Source organism: Hippoglossus stenolepis, chromosome 21 (genome assembly GCF_022539355.2).
Source record: "Hippoglossus stenolepis isolate QCI-W04-F060 chromosome 21, HSTE1.2, whole genome shotgun sequence".
Lineage (NCBI taxonomy): Eukaryota > Metazoa > Chordata > Actinopteri > Pleuronectiformes > Pleuronectidae > Hippoglossus > Hippoglossus stenolepis.
This window is the reverse complement of record NC_061503.1, coordinates 18,288,918-18,309,568: the sequence shown is the minus strand read 5'-3', so window position 1 is coordinate 18,309,568 and position 20,651 is coordinate 18,288,918. Positions and strand designations below refer to the sequence as shown.

At 43.6% G+C, this 20,651-nt stretch overlaps 1 protein-coding gene across 1 annotated transcript in view; it reads left to right on the top strand.

Moving 5' to 3' along the window:
- The window catches only part of myo1d (myosin 1D), a 67,343-nt gene that overhangs the window by 8,629 nt on the left and 38,063 nt on the right, over positions 1 to 20,651 (top strand). The window contains exons 2-11 of the mRNA XM_035146452.2: positions 8,138 to 8,346; positions 8,948 to 9,041; positions 10,007 to 10,172; positions 10,392 to 10,445; positions 10,730 to 10,825; positions 10,976 to 11,092; positions 12,072 to 12,275; positions 12,621 to 12,766; positions 13,144 to 13,258; positions 13,399 to 13,569. Of these exons, the coding sequence (XP_035002343.1) occupies positions 8,138 to 8,346; positions 8,948 to 9,041; positions 10,007 to 10,172; positions 10,392 to 10,445; positions 10,730 to 10,825; positions 10,976 to 11,092; positions 12,072 to 12,275; positions 12,621 to 12,766; positions 13,144 to 13,258; positions 13,399 to 13,569 (1,372 nt within the window). The remainder of the gene's footprint in view (positions 1 to 8,137; positions 8,347 to 8,947; positions 9,042 to 10,006; positions 10,173 to 10,391; positions 10,446 to 10,729; positions 10,826 to 10,975; positions 11,093 to 12,071; positions 12,276 to 12,620; positions 12,767 to 13,143; positions 13,259 to 13,398; positions 13,570 to 20,651) is intronic.

Below are 20,651 nucleotides of genomic sequence, written 5' to 3'. Positions count from 1 at the left end.
CACCACACAACCGGAAATACCTTCTTTTCCCTCGCGGCTCTATAAACAGAGAAGAAACGATGTCCGGGAAAAGAAAATTGCGGTTGTGTATCTGGGTCAAGATAATCTACTCGGTATCAGATCACTACAATGATTTGCGTACTCGCCCGAAACCGGCATTTATGATGCTGGTATTGGAATATCTCTAATATTTGGTATTTCTGCTTTATTTGTATTTCTGTGGTTGTCTCGTACAAATGTTTTTTTTTAAACCAGATATTTGAAATGAGACTGAACGACTTCATTTCACTCTTGGTCACTGGTAAAGTTTCCCCAGAGATTCTGATGTTGGGAGGCGTCACGTTAAAGTCGTCTGTCTCACGGTGTAAGAAGCAGACACGTCGTTTTTCTGCAACATTACCTCCAGACACAACTTCCCAGCACACACACACACACACACACACACACACACACACACACACACACTCACACACACACACACACACACGATGCATTCAGGCGGCGCTCTTATCTTGTACGTGAACCTGAAGTTTTCAGGACTCGGGTTGCATGACGGCGTGTTTGGGAATCTCCTAATGATGCGAGTGACTCACATGTGTGCGGTTGTCGCGACCACAGGGGTGTGTTTCCTTTTTTTCTTTTGTGTACGTTTGTGTGTCCTCGGCAGCGGTGATGTCACCCCCTTGCTTCCCGTAGCGTTGCATTGTTCTCTCGTCCTCACTTTCACAGCCAGCGTCACAGTGACTCAGGGACACACACACCGGACTGGATTATTTACAATGCTCAGGTTTTCTCTCTAACAATCCCCCCACCCCAGTGCAGCTAAGTACTTGTACTTGAGTATTTGATGTGGCTTCATACTTTAACATTTAATTTAAACATATGATAAACTTATAAAATACAAAACATCTTCCAATTCCAACCTGAGACTTTATTTAAAGAGGGACAACGAGTCTCCACTTCCTCCAAATGTCCAGAAATGAGGCTTCAGCTTCAGTGTCACCGATTATTAATCTAATATGTAATTAAAAATACAATCAGGAACATTAACACTTGAACAATGTGAGTGATGAGAACCTACAACGAAAGAAAACATCTTAGAGAAACATTTATTCAACGTCCACTTCGACCTTTTTATCTTGGGCCACGTCCCGGCTCCAAACGAGGCCGGGTTTATGATCTGTACTGCAGCCAGCCACCAGGGGGCTAAATACTTTCATCAGTATTTATGTTAAGTTTTAAAGTAAACTTTGCTAATAACTCTTTATCGGGTACTTTAATTGCACAGGTTTTCAAATTGTAATCGAGTATTTTTACATTGTAAGTACTCCAGCACTCACTAGAGGGACAGGTTTCTGTCCTTTGTTCCTCCTTTCATCTGTTCGTGCCGTTGTTCTTTGTCCATCTGTGTGTTATTGCGCTCCTGTCTGTCCTCCCTCAGGCCTCAATAGAAATCCGAGTACTTTCCTGAAATAGCACGTTGAGTAATGTCTGGTTCTTTTGGATCGGTTCCTTTCTCCCTTTTTCTTTCCCCCCCCACCACCACCCCCTCATTCTCTTTTACTCCAGTCATCACTTTTTGTTTCTGAGTCAACTGCAGTTGTTCCATCAGTGTGTTTTAAAGCGTGAACAGGTTTCAAAAACACAACAGAACCCAACCTCTACATTTTCCTGTTTTCACCAGAACATTCTTTTGTTAACTTTCGGTGATATAATCCTCCTCTTACTCTGAAATACCTGTCATGGTAACGGCTCTGTGTGTGTGTGTGTGTGCGTGAAGGGGTGTGGTGGATGGCTGCAGTCCCAGTAAAAGAAAGGAGGGTCGGCCACCTGATCCGCAGCCTGTTTACACATGGCTCCCATTTCCCGTGAGGACCCAGAGCTGCCGGCCTCTTGAGGACATCCTGTAGTGTGAATGGGAGGAACACATGCTGCCGAGCGCGTTTTGGCCCGTGGTCCGGCGAGTGTGCCGGTCGAACTCCGGCGCTCACTTGAAGAGGATTGTTCTCCGCGCAGGAGCCACGTGACTTCTGTTTGAATCACTTCCTGTCGCCATGAGTGTCGATTTAAAAAGTCAAAATCCACTTAAACTGAACTTGGCAGAACACAAAGTTTATAATTGGGGCTTTTTAATCTGCTGTTGTGGAATCTGAACTGAATCTAACGTCTGTGGTGTCGAGCAAGTGAAAAAAAGGGAGGGAGGGCGTCTCTATAGAGTTCTTGTGACCATGGTAACCATCTCATGTATTTGAATCCAGCCCCGGGTGATGGTTTGAATCCCAGGTCACGGCGCTAAAGTGTCTGGACGGAGATTGTCTCACTCGTCTTTGCACTGAAGCTGTTGCTGTAATAGTTGAGGAATTTCTTTTTTTGGGATCTTGAGTGTGAAGGTCATAAAAAAAAAAAAGTCTTTCATGAAAGTCTTACATAATCCGCCTCTGTTTAGGACCCGCTGTGCCGGGAGCAGCAGACTGACTCCTCTGATTCAGAAGATTAATGTGGGAGGGAGGATGTGTTGATGAGCCGCTGCGTCTCCTGCAGACGGAGCTGCTGGTTCGCACTGAGCATTAAAGAGCAGCGGAAAAAATCCCCCTAACGCAGAACCCAGATGTCTGCGGACTGGAGGAGGCCTCGGCCACACGCCGTACATGGAGGAGGGAAGAGGTGGAGAACTTTGACTCGACTCTGGTGGCTCCGCAAAATGAAAACAAGAGCGAGGAAAAATAATTGTGTGAATCTCAGACGACATCCACGCGACTACGTTTTTTGCTAAAACAGAGAAGTGTGTGAACGCTGCTGGCTCTGATTCAGTTTGAAAAGTTCGCGGCTGTGTTTTTATCTGGACGAGCAGAAACTGAGATGTCTGGAGACGATGACGTAGACGCTATCACATGACCCCATCAGGAAGGAAACTAATTAATAATAATCGTTTCTGACCCTGTTTGTCTTTGCTCACAGCTGCTCAGTTAAATTCTGGATTTTACTTTTTCATCATCGCTGCTTCTCGTTTGTAGCCGATCTCTTTCTGGAATTAACATCCAGATGCTTCCTGTTTACACCGGCACGTGGTCCAAGATTAAAACTCGTCAGCAAAGCAAAGACTTCTTTCTTTCTTTCTTTCCAGTTCGACTTGTCCCAGAAGAGGTTCAGACAAAATCACTTTATTTATACAAATATCACCATTGGGTGTGTCGGTCTAGCACAGTGGTTTTCATTTTTCCAGCCCAACAGGAAATGCATCACACAACTGGATAAAGCAAACCACAATCAAACCATTTAATATCAGCACAAATCCCTGTGAAGCTGCACAGATGTGATTGGCAGAGAGCAGAAATAACAAAGGAGAGAAGAGACGATTTCGCAAACAGATGAGACGTGAAAAGCAGACGCTGAATGAGCAGATGCGACATGAAGGGATAAGAGAAGAAGAGACGATAGGAGGCGAGTAGAGAGCTGGAGCGTGTGAGCTGAGATCCAGGCCTCATCCATCTGTTCCACTCTCATTTAGCAGGATTTAAATGACACACGGGACAGAGATTACAGAACCTTATGGGTCATAATAGTCTCACAGAAATGCTATTAATAGGTGCATGGAAACTGAATCTGATTTAAATTTGGCAACAGCGCACATCTGTTCTCTAATTTTCTGACCGTGGACCACCACAGGTTAGAAACGTTGAGAGTTTGAAGCGAGTTAAAGTTCGACGCTGTGAAAAGCTGCAGGGCTGAATTAAATAGAAACTATAAACTCTCTCCCTCCGCATCGTCCAGCTATTTCCTGCTTTTCATCTCTGTCCGTCCAGCTGTGAGGGGAAGTGGGTCTAAAGTGATCTGACCTGCAGCCGTGTGATCTCAGTCCAAAGACCGGCCCAACCAATCGCTGCCAGGAGATCAGAGAGCGACAGAGAGAACGAAGAGGTGGAGTCAGGGCGAAGTCAAAGGACAAAGAAACGCTATTTATTTATTTATTCATTGACCTCAACATGACCCACCTATGTAGAACGCCTGGACATGGAGTTGAGTGGCCCTGCTGAGGAGCTGTTACGTATAATAATAAAAGTATAATATATAAAAGTCCTATGTACCCAACACCAGGACTCTGCCGTATGAAGCCGTGCATCCTCCAGTCCGGCTAGAACAACAATAAAAACCCTGTTAAAACAAATTATTCCTCTCAGCTCATACAGATGTTTTTATGATTAACGATTTCAATTATTCATGTGCTTTTTACACCTGATCCTTTTTCTTTGTTGTTCGTTATTACTTAAATATTAGTCAAGGTGTTAAAGTTGCTAAACACATGATACGACACATTTTGTTTATATGGTCTTTCCCCGTTCCGACTTTAAAGCTCATGAAGAACACACAAGTTGGAAAAACAACTTCACAACTTCACAACTGGGACCTTCAGAGGGGCACTTACAGCACAACACAGCACACAATGTTAAAAAAGTGACTTCAAAGATTTGTTTCACACAAAAACAGAGAGGAAATTACTCTGCCGAGGAACTTTGTCTGCGCTAAAACATCTGAGGAACCCTAATGTCTCACACACACACAGGCACACACACAGACACACACACAGACAGACACACAGCCACACACAGCAAACTCCTCAGATATGAATTACAGAGCAAACCCGAGCACAACCGCTGTCTCCAATCTTGTTTGGGTGGGTCTTTTTTATGGTTAACTTGAGGGAGCAGTGTGAGTGATTTATGACTTGTCCTCACCAGAAGTCCCCCCTCCCCCCCCCACAAAGAGAAGATGAGAAAAAGAATCGAGAGGTAAATAATGAAAAATAAAAACATCTCTGCCCGGGGGCCGGACACACTGCTGCTGTAGTTGTGGCATTTTAATACGACTCAGTCTGTCTCTGCTTCACGGCTGTTTAAAAACCCAGACAGCAAAAATGAATAGTTGCAGAGACACAGGCTGAGTCATTCAGACATGAAAAGTCCTGAACTTCATCGTGTACGATTAAAACCATCATCGGCCTGCAGCTTCTGCGAGTTACGTTCAACTCGAGCAGATACGTTTGTTTTGATTTCAACGTACAACATGTAACTTCGGCCACTAGGGGTCTCTTAGTCGAAACAATAACAAAAGCAGCAAATGTCATGTCAAACATCGTAGCAATGAAGAAATCAATAAGTAATATGTACAAGAAGGTGTTTGTGTTTGTGTGTGTGTGCACGTCGTGTCCTCTGTTGGTCCGTTATCTGTGGCTCATATTGTCCTGAGCTCTTCAGCACGTGTTGTGGTTACTCGGTGTTTGGACCTCGGGGTCGTTCTCAGAAGGATGAAGGACGAGGAGATAATCTGCTGCTGTTCCACTTCTGTCTCCTCCTCCTCCTCATCGCTGCTCTTGTTTGGACTAACAGCAGCTTCGCAGCTTATCCCTGCGGCTGCTGGGTTGTGTTTTTAAAAACTGGATTTCTCCCAAAACAACCAGCAGGAACTTATTCCACAGTTCACCTGCGTTGTAAGAACTCTTAGTTCCCCCCAGATGTCAGGATATAGACAATGTCACCTTCCCTCCATGCACAGCTGGGACCCCTCCCGTCATGTAAACCATTGTTCACACCCCCCCAGCAGAGGCCATTGTATGTATGTGCGTTGTGTGGGCAGCTCGCTGTGTCGGCCCGTGCAGAGGGAGACGGCGTCTCAGACAAAGACGTCCGATTGACGTGTGAACAATGGAGCGGGCACACGGCAGCGTCCCGGCACAATGAGACTTGTCTGTGGCACCAAGGGAGGAAGAACCAGCGCGTTAGCGTAGCCGCTTGCACTGTACAAACTATATCTGCTTATTCACTGCAGTTAGCATTAGCGTGCTGAGTGTGCACAGTGTGACTCTGACTGGTCAATATTATTTTATATCTAATAATTTAAAATAAGGGACTATGTCTCCGTGTGTTTAACTCAACTTATAATTAGAGGCCGACAGATGTGGATGTTTGGAGACTGAAAAGGTCTGATATCAACATGTCGATATATGTATAAAAAGAATAAATAATTATTATTACTAAGATGTCGTTATCAAAACCTTATGGCAAAGAAATGTAATTTGAGCTTCATATCTTACAGTTTAACCATAAACTTTATTATAAGTAACTATGAATACAACATTTGAATGCAACCAAATATTAGCTAAATAAACAAAGTATTTATTTATTCAATTCCTTTTTCTTATTAACTTTTAAAAGCACATATTTCTGCATTGTTTTCTCTGTTAAATATTAGTTTTTTTTATTGATATATATCTGCAAACTATACTTTTTAACCATTAATTTTAGAAATATAGGGATTGTTTGGTATTTTTGCACGATAATCAATTCCAGTTGCAGAAGCTTTTCATGCATTTGTTAAATTTCTGCAAAGTTTTCCCTCAAGTTAACAAACAAGTATCTAAGTTGGTTTTAAAATATAGAAACAGCCACTTGATTCAAACACTAAACACGGCGTCACCGTTCAGTGCCGGTTTGTGCACAGTGAGAAAACTCGCATGTGAATCTGAACACACGAGGATGAGCTCACTCACACACACACACACACACACACACACACACACACACACACACACACACTCCTCTCTGTCCTGTCTTCTGATGGATGCATGAAGAAATGACCACATATTTGTGTCCGTGTAACTTTGCATGTGAACTTTTGTGCCTGGAAGATTCAATCTAATGGAAACTTCTTTTTAAAAATAGCGCTTTCTGCACTTTTATCTTTACTTTTGTCTGCACTGGAAACATCCTATTTTTATCATCGGTGCCCAAATGTTTTGCTAAGACCATTTTAGAGTTTAGAGAAGATAAGACGGATTAAAAAGGTCAAGTCATCCCCTGTTAATGTTTTTCTCTTTATTCCAACAAAATTTGACGACTCTGCGACGTTTGATTTGTTCTTATATGAGCGAGTTTCGATATGTGGCCGGTCTTTAAACAAATATGACTGATTGAGGTTTTCTGGCTCTCCCCTCGAACCCGCAATCACAAACACTTCACCTCGAGCTATTGGGAACGTTTTGGAGCAATGTGCTTGTGGCCTTGTTGAGCGAGGCAGCGGCAGAGGGTTGGCAGCTGTGAAGAAAGGGATCATTCTTCTGTGCAGAGAAACTGGGATGGTCTTCGGAGAGGAAGGAAGTGAGGCAGGCGGCCTCGGGCCGAGAGACAGAGGGATTGTGTGAGCGAGACAGACAGAGAGAGAGAGAGAGAGGCACAGGAAGGGAGTGTGAGAGGAGAAGTATGCGTTCACCTGAACATTACACCCTCATGTGAGAGTTGAACCGAAACCACCAGCCTCCACTTTGCCGGGTCCAGACTTTCCAGCAGAGTTTGGAACCTGCTGCAGAGATTTTCTCCCATTCGGCCTTTTCAGGAGATCATGAGTGAGATCTAACACTGGTGTCGGGTCACAAGCTCTGGTTCTCTGTCTGTGTTTCACCTCCCTGTTACAATAGGCAGGTATCGGGGGGGGGTAAACTGAGGCGGTGCCAGTAGAGGAGTTTCTGTTTTATTTCCCCTGGTGCATCATGTTAGATAACACACAGTAAACTGAGGCTCTCTCTCACCTCGCTGTCTTGTAGAGATGAAAATGATGTAGCACGATTATAGTGAACAAAATGATCACAGTTGGTAGTTTTATCACAGTATAATAATGTAAAATAAAGTAAATGTTAATAAATTACTGATACACAAACTTTTCTATTGACTTAAATTATTTTATAATAAAAATGATCATTATTTATCAAAGGTGGACAACTTTTGTGACAAGTTGTGTCTCGCAGTACAGTGTGATATTGATCTGTGATTGTTATTTCCTGTTTTTCAGTGATTTCTTTGTTCAGTTATCAATATGTTTATTTGTCCGTCATTTCTGGAGCAGAACTCGACAATAATGGAATTGTTTCCACTTCAACTTTCGACTTCTGATTCCTTGAGTTTCACGAGAGTTTCAAATAGTCTGTGAATCTTGGGGCAGATAATTCTGTCCCGATGAGAACAGTCCAACACGTTATAAGAAAACGAATTCCTCAAACTTAACGATGATGTAGAAAATCATTTGTTGGAGCCATTTTTCTTCCATCTTTAATCCGACTTTCCACATCCTCCTTTCGTTGTGCGGTCAGGTTCGAGAAGGGGAGGATCTACTCGTACATCGGAGAGGTGGTCGTGTCCGTCAACCCGTACCGTGCCATGAACATCTACGGCCGCGACACCGTGGAGCAGTACAAGGGCCGCGAGCTGTACGAGAGGCCGCCGCACCTCTTCGCCATCGCCGACGCGGCGTACAAAGCCATGAAGAGGCGGAACAAGGACACGTGCATCGTCATCTCAGGTAACACCAGAAGCCCCGCCCCCCCCCTGTAGTAGCTAAACACAGAGATGTTTAACTTTTAACAAAAGTTTTACTCATAAATCACAGTGAATTCGTCCTGTTTTGAATATTTCTGTAAACTTATTCAATAATATGAGAAATTCAGAATTCAGTATTTCATGTTGTGGCAGCATGGAGGAACCATACAGAGGATGAAGCGCCACCCGGTGGTCAGAGGCGGAGCTGAGCCCCTCTTAACCCTCATTCCAATAAAACAGATGTGATGTTGGACTAAATATTTAGTTTCACACAGTAAAGACGTAATAAAAACAGGTGTTTTTTTATGGTGGATATTGATTAATGAATAACTGAGTGTATTAGTGTGATGTTATTAATATGAAAGGGGAAGTTAATATAAGATCTTTATTCTTCCTGCTCCTTTTTACTTCCACGTGTGTTGAAGTAAACTAAAACTATTATGAAACAGACAAAGAACAAATCAGGTTTTGGTTTGTAACTTTTTAAAGCACATGAGGTCTGCTGGTTTAATTTAACTATTTATTATTATTTTTTACAGAGTCTTTAACGCTCTCTGTTGTTTCCTTGTTTTTTAACATCTCAGGGGAAAGTGGAGCCGGAAAGACGGAAGCCAGCAAGTACATCATGCAGTACATAGCTGCCATCACTAATCCCAACCAGAGGGCGGAGGTTGAGAGGTGAGCTGCTCCTGTTGACACTGTTCAGCCTGAACACACGAGAGGCCGTGCACGGCTGGAGTTTGGTGATAAAGTGGTGAATGTTATCAGATCAGTTATTTTATCTCTGGATTTCTAACTCAAAACCCCCATTTGCACCTCAGCTAACAGCTGCGATACACAGCAGATACACAGGCTGTTTTAATTCCTCGTATCACAGATTGTAAATCAAGTACGCTGAATGTTTTATTAAGTTTGTACCCGTAATAAAAACTGTCTCTTTAGTGCCTGACTCAGCTTCAGAGAGTTAATATCTGATTTCCTGGATGTTGAATTTTCCACCAGACAAGGGAACGACTTGTGCTCCAGGTCATTGTTATTATCTTATCACATCTGTTCCAGTGCGAAGTCTTTGTCACATTCTGAGGATTAAAGCTGTCAGTGAAAGGTTCTGAGATCAAACTGAGATACGGTTCCACCTCAGCTCGACTTTAAACACTGATGTGTGTGTGTGTGTGTGTTTGTGTGTGTGTGGTTGTGTGTGGGAGTGTGTGGGAGGGCTGTTCCTGTAAATAGAGCAGGTCTCACAACATATGACACAATAGTCGTGGGTTGGAATTTCCTTCTGTTGAAATCGACCTGAGGAAAACAAGAGGATTTGGAGATGTAGGTCAGAGATGGAGCACAGATCTCCACCTGTCTCTCCTTTTGAAACCAGATTTAAATTCACTAGATCCAGATTTTTATTTGGATCTGCACCAAATTCCACACACTCGTGAATATAAGTCCTCGAACCATGTGTGTTCTTTTTTATCAAGATCCATGAATTGTTAAAGAAAAGTAAATAAAACCTGGATCTTCACCGAAAATTAAATTTAAGAGTTTAAGAATTTAAGTTAATACCACATCTGTCCACCCAGTGTCATGGAAATTGTTGCTGTAGTTTTATTATGTCTCCTTCATCGTGGTCCTGCCCCCCCCCTCAGGGTGAAAAACATGCTGCTCAAATCCAACTGCGTGTTGGAGGCCTTCGGCAACGCCAAGACCAGCCGCAACGACAACTCCAGCCGCTTCGGCAAGTACATGGACATCAACTTTGACTTCAAAGGGGATCCCATCGGAGGCCACATCAACAACTACCTGCTGGAGAAGGTAAAACTCTTCACTACATGTAGGAGTCATGATCCAAACTTTCCATGTCCTACAGTGGGAAGTTCATCGGTTTCTGATTTGAATTTCCCACTTTTCAACTCGTAAAGTACTTTGTCCTTAAGCTTAGTTGTACAAACCTCCCTCTCTTTCTGTTGATCAGAGGTGTTGAGGCAGCTCTGATGTGACTGTTTGGTGTTTTGTTGTTTCCCCACTCAACAGTCCAGGGTGATTTTCCAGCAGGAAGGAGAGAGGAGCTTTCACTCCTTCTATCAGGTGAGATGGAAACCAGGAAGTTTTAGTTTTTGCACAAAGACTCCGAGTCCCAGCGACAGTATTCAACAAACCGTTAGATCGGATCTCACAACACGGACACATTTGGGTTTGGAACTTAGCGCCGACCACACAGGACGGATTTTAATACCAGGTCTGAACGAGGTCTAAGAGTAGATTTGATAGAATTCACAGTTTACGCCTTGATCAATATATTTGCACTGTGTATTAACAACAAGAAGTACTTCATGACGTGTTTTTAAGTGTGTTTTCTGTTGGTCCACCAGCTGCTCAGAGGATCTCCAGACTCCTTGCTGCGCTCTCTTCACGTCCAGAAAGACCCGACCGCCTACAACTACATCAAAGTCGGAGGCCAGATCAAGGTCAACTTTAAAAATCTGCCCATGTGCAAACATCTCTGTAAAGTTTTCACATGTGGAAACATTTTTGATTTCCAGACGTCACAGATCAGCTGTTGAAAATGTGATATTCTTTTGTTTTCATCCTCCTCCAACATTTCTTTCTCTCTCCAGTCGAGCATCAACGACGGCGCTGATCTCAAAGCTGTGGCCGACGCCATGAAAGTGATCGGTTTCACAGGGGACGAGATTCAGACCGTGTACAAGATCCTGGCCACCATCCTACATCTGGTAAAACTCCATTAAAACCAGTCCCTGCTCCTTTCCTACGCCAGCTGTGACCCAGTTGACTTTGCCAAGGATTTAGAAAAGCATCTGTTCACCGGTGTTTATTTGTTTGTGTATTGGTTTGTTTGTTTGTTTATTTGTCAGCAGGATTATGCAAAAACTACTGAATCAATTTTCACGAAACCTAGTGAAGGAAAAGCACTTTGCTCTGAGAAGAACCCGTTAATGTTTGATGCAGATTACAGATCCAAGACTGTGAATTTATCACTTTATCTAACTACGTTTTACGACCAATAATTCACTTCACACACATCAGACCACTTTCTTTTATGTTTCTACTATGAGAACTTGGCTTGTTTGGCCTTGGTGGATGTCTGAGTTCTTTTATCATTATATTCTTTACCCGTACAGCTCACATTTAATTTTATCCCATGGGTCCCTAAATTCCTTACAACTCAATAGTTTAGTTTTAAACAATTATGCAACTCGTGCTAATTATAGGAGAAACGATTAAAATGGTTATTAGGTGTTTATTTTCTGAGGAATTTCCCTAAAAATAGCTTCATTAGCTCCATTTAAAGACAAATCAAGATGCAGTCATGATTTATTTAGTACTTTAAACTTAATTTTTTCTTGTTGAATTGTATGTTTGCTTGTAAACAGAATTTACTGCTTTGCTCTGAATCACATCTTCTCTGTATTAAAGTAGTAATAATTAGAAGTACTGCTAATTTAAAAAAATCCTTCACTAGATAGAACCTTGATATTTTGAGAAATATGTTTATTCCCAACAAATAGGGAGGATTAACCAAACGAGAGCCAATTAGCAATTAGCCCATAATCTGTCTCTGCCCCTTTAATTGAATCTGCTCCAAAAGTGTCAACAAAATCAGTTCTGTAGTTTTTACTAAATCCAGACAAACAGCAAAGAAAACATAATCCAATCATAATCTAACTAAAGGAGGTTTTCTGTCTCCTCCAGGGAAATATGACCTTCGGGGTGGACGGAGACGTGACCTTGATCGAGAACCCGAAGCTGGTGTCTGTGATCAGGGAGCTGCTGTCCACCAAGGAGGAGAACGTGGAGAAGGCCCTGCTGTACCGCACCGTGGCCACGGGGCGAGACGTCATCGAGAAGCAGCACACAGCGCAGGAGGCCGGCTACGGACGGGACGCTCTGGCCAAGGTGGTTGTTGTTGTTGTTGTTGTAAAGACAGAAAGACTCCATGTTGTCTGTGGTCGGTCCGGCTGCTGTAATAACCGGCGTTGGCCTGGCCTTAAGAGTTATTTTCACTCGAGGATGAGTCACGATGTTATGACTCCAGATCAGAGGCAGCTTCAACACCAGCTCCGTGGGCTGGAAACCAAAGTGTGACTCACATGTGTGTTGACGTTTTAACTGCTAACTGTTCATCCGTAAGTGTGTGGTTGACTCCTCTGTGCCCTTGAGCAAAGCGCTCTGGCTCACCGGCCGGCAGCCAAACGCTACATTACGCACGTCTTACACCGATTATTATCTCGTCACCCTCAGGCCATGTACGAGCGTCTGTTCTGCTGGATCGTCGGACGAATCAATGACGTGATCGAGGTGAAGAACTACGACGCCAGAGTCCACGGGAAGAACACGGTCATCGGGGTCCTGGACATCTACGGCTTCGAGATTTTCCAGAACAACAGGTTGGGATTAGATTAACGACGGAGTGTTGGGGCCACTGAAGGAGAATATTAATAGAATAGAATAATTATTATTATTATTATAAGTCTATTTCATTATTCGACCAAACAAAACAATTTAAATCTCAAATCTTGAATTAAAAAGGAGCATAACGTGATATTAATGATGAAAAAGTTGATTTACGTGAATAAAATTGCCATATTACAAGAATAAAGTTGTAAATTTATTAAGTCGTAACATGAGGAATGTGGAGCATCTTGTTATTGAATTACAACATTATTCTCAGAATGTAGTTTTTGTACAGATATTTATAAATGTGATTTTCATTCATAACTCATTATTAACCTGAATTCACATTGAATCTCTTCTGTTTCTGCAGCTTTGAACAGTTCTGCATCAACTACTGCAACGAGAAGCTGCAGCAGCTGTTCATCCAGCTGGTGCTGAAGCAGGAACAGGAAGAGTATCAAAGAGAAGGAATCCCCTGGAAACATGTACGGATTTTATATTTAACGTATTTATTTATAGGTGGTGAGATCGTGCCGGCAGCTGCCAGTGTTTTAGCTTTTTAATCTGTTGTAGAAGTACAAATTTATAACCTCCTTGTATATTTTTGTTCTGTGTCCTTCCTCAGATCGATTACTTCAATAACCAGATCATCGTGGACTTGGTGGAGCAGCAGCACAAAGGCATCTTCTCCGTCCTGGACGAGGCTTGTATGAACGTGGGCAAAGTCACCGACGAGGTTTTCCTCCAAGGCCTCAACGGCAAACTCGGCAAACACGCCCACTACACCAGTCGCAAGGTAGGACACACACGACTCAGTAGGTCTGCAGCAAACGGTCGAAATTATTTATTTATCTGTTAATTAAAAGCCAGTCAACGTTCCCTGGTATATATGAGGTGCTGATGTTGCTGGTTGTGTTAACCGGTGAACACCAGGGGGCAGATGACACCATTAGCTCCAGAGGAAGAGACTGATCCCGTTTAATAATCAGGAAGATTTACAACCTCATTCACTCTGATGGTTTGTGAAAAAATAATCCAATTTCACCAAACGTCCAGGTTTTGAGCTGCGGCTCCCGTGGCTCAGATGGAGCGAAGGTCACTCGTCTTCACTGATCTGGGTTCAGAGTATTTCAGCTTCTCTCTGCTCGTGTTCCACTCGTATTTACAAGCTGATGAATGGACTCATCTAGATGCAGTTTTACCTGCGGACACACGGGGGCGTCAGCTGTAAAGTAAAGAGGCGAGCAGGAGTCTGACTCAACACTTTGCACGAGTGATGTCACTGCCAGCCAATGGGAGCGTGGGGAGCCGGTGCTGCGTTAGGACGGGAGGTGGAGGGGATGTGTGCAGAAATGTATGAGCAGAACTGGGGGGGGGGATGATGGTGATGCAGTGAAAATGAACGATGACATGCGGTGAGGAAACATCTGAGGGTGGAGATAAACCACTACAAAGTGAGGACCTGTGTCAGGAAGCCGGTGCAAGGAAGGAATATTGAGCCCGATGAGCAGGAAACTGAATAAAGCAAAGAGAGCGTATCGATCTCGGTGAAGCTTCACTTCCTCCCATCATCCAGGAGTCGATACGCCCCCTGCTGTCGCCCTCCCGCCGCCCTCTGACCTTTAAACGACGGGTGAAATGAAGGGGGTGACGCGTACAGTGACCCGGCTGCATTGGCATGAATCAACATTTGCCAGAGACCTGTTCTTTCCGTGCTGTTGCCAGGCAACATTAATGAAATGTCTGGACTTTTTGTCGGGGAAGTGGTGTGAACTGTCGGGGGCTCAGCAGATCTCTCCGGGGTGAATGTGTGTCTATTCCGCCTGTTCATTAAATACTGAGAAACAGAAACTTGAGTGAAGGGGTAAAAAATGTAAAAACACGGTTAAATCAAATGTCAGTCATTCAAATTTAACTTCATTTGTCCATATTCACAAATCCCATTGGCTAGAGTGAGGAAAAACAGCAATATTCATAATAATGATATAGAAAAGAGTGTATCTAACGTGAATGAGGAGGAGAATCAAAGTTCGCTCTATTCTTCTTATCTCTATAAGTTTTATATCTTATCATATCTTAAGTTTTATTTATAGCGATCTAGTTGTGATCATAGTTCACGATGTGGCCGTAAAGCACAAGGTGTCGAAGAAACTGAACTGTCAAGTGGTGGCAAATAAACGGGAGAATCCATGAATGAAAAACAGAGCTGAAGCACGAGGAAGAGGAAGTAACGCAGGAGAGACACACGAGGGACATTTCAAAACAAAACAGGAAACAGAGAACTCATGGTGAGACGTGATGAAGAGGAGGAAAGAGACATTCTTCAGTGTAAAGGGAACGTGTTTGATGAGTGAATAGAAAATAAACTTTCTTCTATTTGTATATTTATATATGTAGATATGCACGTGGTGGAAACGCAGGTAAAAAATTATTTCATTGCATAGATGACTTTCTGTGTATGATGATGATGATGATGATGCCTCTGAATCTTTGAAGGAGTTGTTCTCGGCGCCACCTGGTGGTCGGAGTAATGGTTGAAGCTGTTTTACCCAAGAGACCGACTACCTGTTATCACCTGGTGTTCATTGGATGATTAACTCATCGATAATATTAATTATTGTCGTTTTAATTCTTGCTTATTTCTCGTACTCGTGTAGAATTTAGATCCATTTGATTCCTGTCAGGTGTTGATCTTGTATTTCAAATAAAACGTTTATTTTCAGTCTTTATTTTCTAATCGTAGGAGCAGAGTAGAGCCTTGACACTTGTGAGACACTTTCTAAAGAAGAGATATTCTCCCTGTGTGTGTTCGTGGCAACTGAAATAGAAGCAAAAAATCTCAACCCGCACTTGAAAGGTGTGAAAACATGTCGAGGCTCTGAGGGGAACGAAGCCTGCTCGGGTCTGTACAGACTCCACAGAGTCTCTGCAGCCTCGTAGCGCTCGTCACTTCAAGTGCGTCTGTCGGCACGGAGCTGTGAAGGTTGGAATGAAACATGAGGGAGAGAGGGAGAGAGAGAGGGAGAGAAAGGGAGAGAGAGGGAGAGAGAGAGGAGAGAGAGGGAGTCACTATACATGTGAGAGGAAGTGAGACGAGCTCACAGGAGAGAACTGGTTGAGTTCAGAAGAAAATGAAATCGGGGACGAGAGAGACGGCACAGTTGTGGAGTATCTTTCATATTAACAGTTTTATTTATATTACAAGTTATCAATTGATCCATCCAACAACGTCACCTAGTTTTCAGAATAATAACCTGAGGAGCTTATGTTTTCATCTGTTTGTTGCAAGAATATGGAAAAACTATGGAAAACCAAGATCTGCACCAAATTAAACACTCAAAACGTGAATTGAGGCAACGAAAATGTTGAAAAACGTTTACTCGCCCCGACTAAATTGATTTGTGTAGGAAATTGTTTCAGACAAGCGTCAGGCAACTCCAATACTTCAGAAAGCAAAAATACAGCAGCTTCTTCCAAGGTTAATAACGAGCCCCCGCCTCTCCTCTGCCGACAAACCTAATACTGTTTGGATCGAACGTCTCTAACTCCTGTTTCAGTGTTTTAATGATCGATGCTGTTCGGAAGTGAGGAGACAGAAAAGAGAGCGATGCTCAGGAAGAGTCTTGTCTATTCCAGGAGACGTTCTGTAACACGATCGTCTTCAGTTATGTTCTCACCGTCCCTCCGGCTCCCGAACGAGGCCGCACTCCGTCTTCTCTCTGCCGTCTACCTGTCTGCAGCGCTCTGACGCACAGAGACACACATGCAGTGACACTATAAAGTGATAATACGAACATGTTGGCCACAGACCTGAGAGGACGTGGCAGCAGAAGGAAGTAAAAAGAGAGAAAGTTGAAATGAGTAACAGATGCCGATGCTCTTGTGGTTTTCACGTCTCACTGTGTCCTGTTGCTTTGCCGTCTGCTGATGAGAAATATCTATTTATTGGCTTCCAGGCTTCTCTGCCCGGTTATGAATTAATCAGCGGGTTTTGGATGCACGGGGCCACAGGCTTGTTTACAGTCTCGGAGCTAAACGCTGGAATATGAAGCCGCAATGTGATTTATTCCATTTTGCTTGTGCATTCATGCAGTAAAATCTGTCTCCAGTTGTTTTCCATCTTGTTGTGTTTGGTGAACTTTACACTCGCACTGAAACGCAACTAGATTCACTCCTGTTGACCTACGACCAGCAACCTGCGTTCAGCTTTAGAATCGTTTTTTTTACGTCACTGCACCACATCCACAGTAAATGTGGCTTTTTGCTCTTTGAGCCGGAAAAAGATGAGACACCATAATCGGTAGTTGTGGAACAGCAAGGAAACAAAATCACACCCACAACCGCCGCCATGACGCTGGAGGATGTTTCACTCCTCCCTGTGGTCGTTCATCCTCCTCTTCCTCCTCTGCTCCTTCTCCTCTCCCTGGGCTGCTTCATCGATCACTGACACGAGTCCAGTCTGTCGCTGCTCTCTCCTCTTCCACAGTCCCTCCCTCAACACCTCTCTTTTATCTAGTGCGGGTACAGGTGCTGCATACTAAGAGGGTGTGATGTCTGCACGCACACGTGTGTGTGTTCTCCACCTGCCGACACGTGTATGAATACCTGTCGGGGTCATGTGCTGCTAAGTGGTGGGGCCGTGTGGTGGTGACGCTAATCGGAGACACTCTGGTCATTAGCTCCAGGGAGGCTCAAGGTCAGCAGCAGCGAGGACGACTGTAATTAGTGTTTTTTTTCCGAGAGCTTTAAGCAGTGGAAACAGTCGCCAGCGGTTCGGCATCAGGGCTGTTTGGTTGTGTGAGTGTCTGTTCAACGGGTTAACGCCCTGACAGCTGCCTCTCAGTGTGCCGGGCATCAAACGCAAAGCTCCACCCCGTCATCTGCCGCCTGGATCGGCTGCCTCGGTGCCCGCTGTGACTTGTTGGCAGGTTTGGAGACGCTGCTCCTCAGGAGGTCTGGTGTCTGTCCAGAGGCTGCAGAGCAGGAGGACACAGGTGGCAAACAGAGCAGTGCTGGCAGGAGGTGCTGGAGGGGGAGGGGGAGAGGTGTCGGAGTCAGGGAGAGTCACACTGCGATTTGCCCGATGTGATTAAAACAGCTGATTGTGATCTTTCTTCTCTCGCGTCACGGTGATGAGAGCTGAAGGTGAGAAGCATCTCATCATCACTTCAGCCCCAGATGCTGCTGTTCCCGACACAGACAGTTCAACATGTTCCTGCTATTTCCTCTGGTTCCGTCTCTCAGCTTCTCACCTCACTTCCCTTCCTGTTCACAGTTTCCTCTCCTGCTGTCTCCTGCTCCGCCTGCACCCCCCACCTGCTCTGCCCTGCCCTTTATTTGAGTTATTAGAATTGGAACGTTTCCTGATAGATGTCTTTCTTCTTCTCCTCTGTCTGGTTTCAGTAACTCACTCTGGAACCACTTTAAAATCTGGAATCCTTAAAAAAGTAGAGCTGAAACCATTTGTCCATAAATCTTTTAGTATTTAGTTTTATTATAATCTGTTCTGATAAATGATTAATCTTCTAAGTTACGTGAAATATTCTCTGGGTCAATCCCGGTGAATATATATATAAAGATCATGTGTTCCTCCTCAGACCAAACGATGAACTGGAAAAAATAAAAAGCACATTAGATGCAACCTCAGCACTTTACTGGAGCTACTGGTGTTTTATTTTGAAGCTGGTGGAGAAGTTTGCTGACTTTGCTCGTTTTTTATAATTTTTTTCAGCTCCGTCCCTGTTTTACATTCATGGAGCGAAACGCCTGAAGCTGCTCGACATAATCACTGTGTTTTACTGCCTGAATTAGCTTCACTCGCATTTCCACTGGAGCGACCGCGGGTTAAGTGCATTGCTCCGGTTCTGTTTCCTGAAGGGGAAAGAATTCACACGAGTTTCTTCCTCCACCGGTTTTTGGTGCTGCTCTCGAACTGGTCAAACTTATTATTAACCAATTTTATGTGTTTTTTAATTTCTTCTATAACCAATAAAAATCATTTGTACAGGAAATCAAATCAAAATAAAGAATGATCTAGTTTTAACCTGCTCTTCTTAAGCCACAAGTAAAAGTTACTTAAACACTAAAACTTATAATAATTGTAAACAAATAATTATAAACCATATAACTCATAATTATCAATTATCATTCTGCAATGTTAATGCAATTAACAGGAGTCAGTTCTTTGTGTTGTGATATATTATACTGAAAAATTCAAAAATCAAGATTTAATTTACACTGATTAAATTCAGAGGGCAACGACAAACTCTCCTTTTTGATTCAGGTTTACGCTCCTGTCTTCACATCGTTATTCTGACCTTGTTGCTCTATTGGTTTGCCCTCCCTCTCACACAGACACACACACACACACACACACACACACACACACACACACACACACACACACACACACACACACACACACACACACACACACACACACACACACACACACACACACACCACACACACCTCCTCCGCCTCCACCAGTGACACACCCTCGATCTTAACACTCGGCTGAATCCCAAACGTGGAGGAGGTGCTAATAATGAAGCTGCCAAGATGTGCAAGCGTGCATGCATGTCTGTGTGAGTGTGTGTGTGTGTGTGTGTGAGTGAGTGTGTGTTCTCAGCGTGCATGTGTGTGTGTGTGTGATGAAGTGTGACTGATTGAGATGGATGAGGGGCACTGTGGCTTCCAGTAGATGCAGGCTGTCTGTCTGTCAGTGCATCTGTGTGTGTGTCTGTCTGCTCTGTGTGTGTGTCTGTCTGCTCTTGGTGTGTGTGTCTGTCTGTCTCTCTGTGTGTGTGTGTGTGTTTCCTGCAGACGTCACTCATGCTCTCCCTCTGACAAGTGTGTGTGTGTTTTGAGTTTCCACAGATTATCTGCGAGACGTCGGACAGTTGGAAGGGTTTGGGTTTGTTGCCCACAGGGACGGTCCAGACGGTTTAAAAATCAAGATCCGGGGCATTAAGAGCTTATTCAAACGCCAGTGGAACCGTTAAATTATGCAGTGTGGTACTTCCAGAGAGTGTTGCAAACAAAATCATCTGTCTTCATAACGTTCTCCTTCCTTTGTTCGCGGAGCTGTTGGCGATAAAAAGCCTGAGAGAGGATTGTTGGAGGCACTTCAAGGCTTCAGTAGATTCCTAAGTGCCAGGGAGGTAAATAGTTTGATGATTTCACTTGAGGACTTTCACTTGGATGTGATGATTTAGCGAGAGGCTCTTTGTGGGTTTGATTCTGGGCCTGAACTGGTTTTCCTTCAGCTCCCTGATGCAAACATTCCTGCTTCTGTTTGTAATATTTCCTCACTTGAGCCTGTGATTGTCAGAGAGTTTGCGTTTCGGTGAGTCATCCTCGCGGTAACGGAACAAACAGCTTTGGCTCGGCACACACAAATAGCAGCTCGGTAAATTGTGGCGGCTGTAAAAGTTTTATTTGTTTGCCTCTGCAGAGTTTTCGCTGCCGTCTGTCAGTCTGTCTGCAGCGTCGCTCAGAAGCTACTGAACCGATGAGCGTTTTCGTAATCACGCTAACAAGACGGCAATTCCTTATTTCAACAGGGACATGGGTTTCCTGCATCATGTATCAGGGATTGTTGAGTTGTGTGTGTTTGTATAGTTCTGTGTATGTGTATTTGTGTTTGGTTGAAAGATCATAAAAACTCAGTAGAGCTCATATATTTCTCACACTCGCAGACATCAGTCCACTAATTAATTACCAAATTAATTAATTATATATTATTCCCAGAGAAATTGGTGAAAATGTTGAAAAATATCAGAAATCACCACGATGTTAAAGAAAGTGAAAAATAAACTTTTCTGACCCATCACAGTTTCCAGTGCCCATGTTATGAGATATAATGTTAAATATATA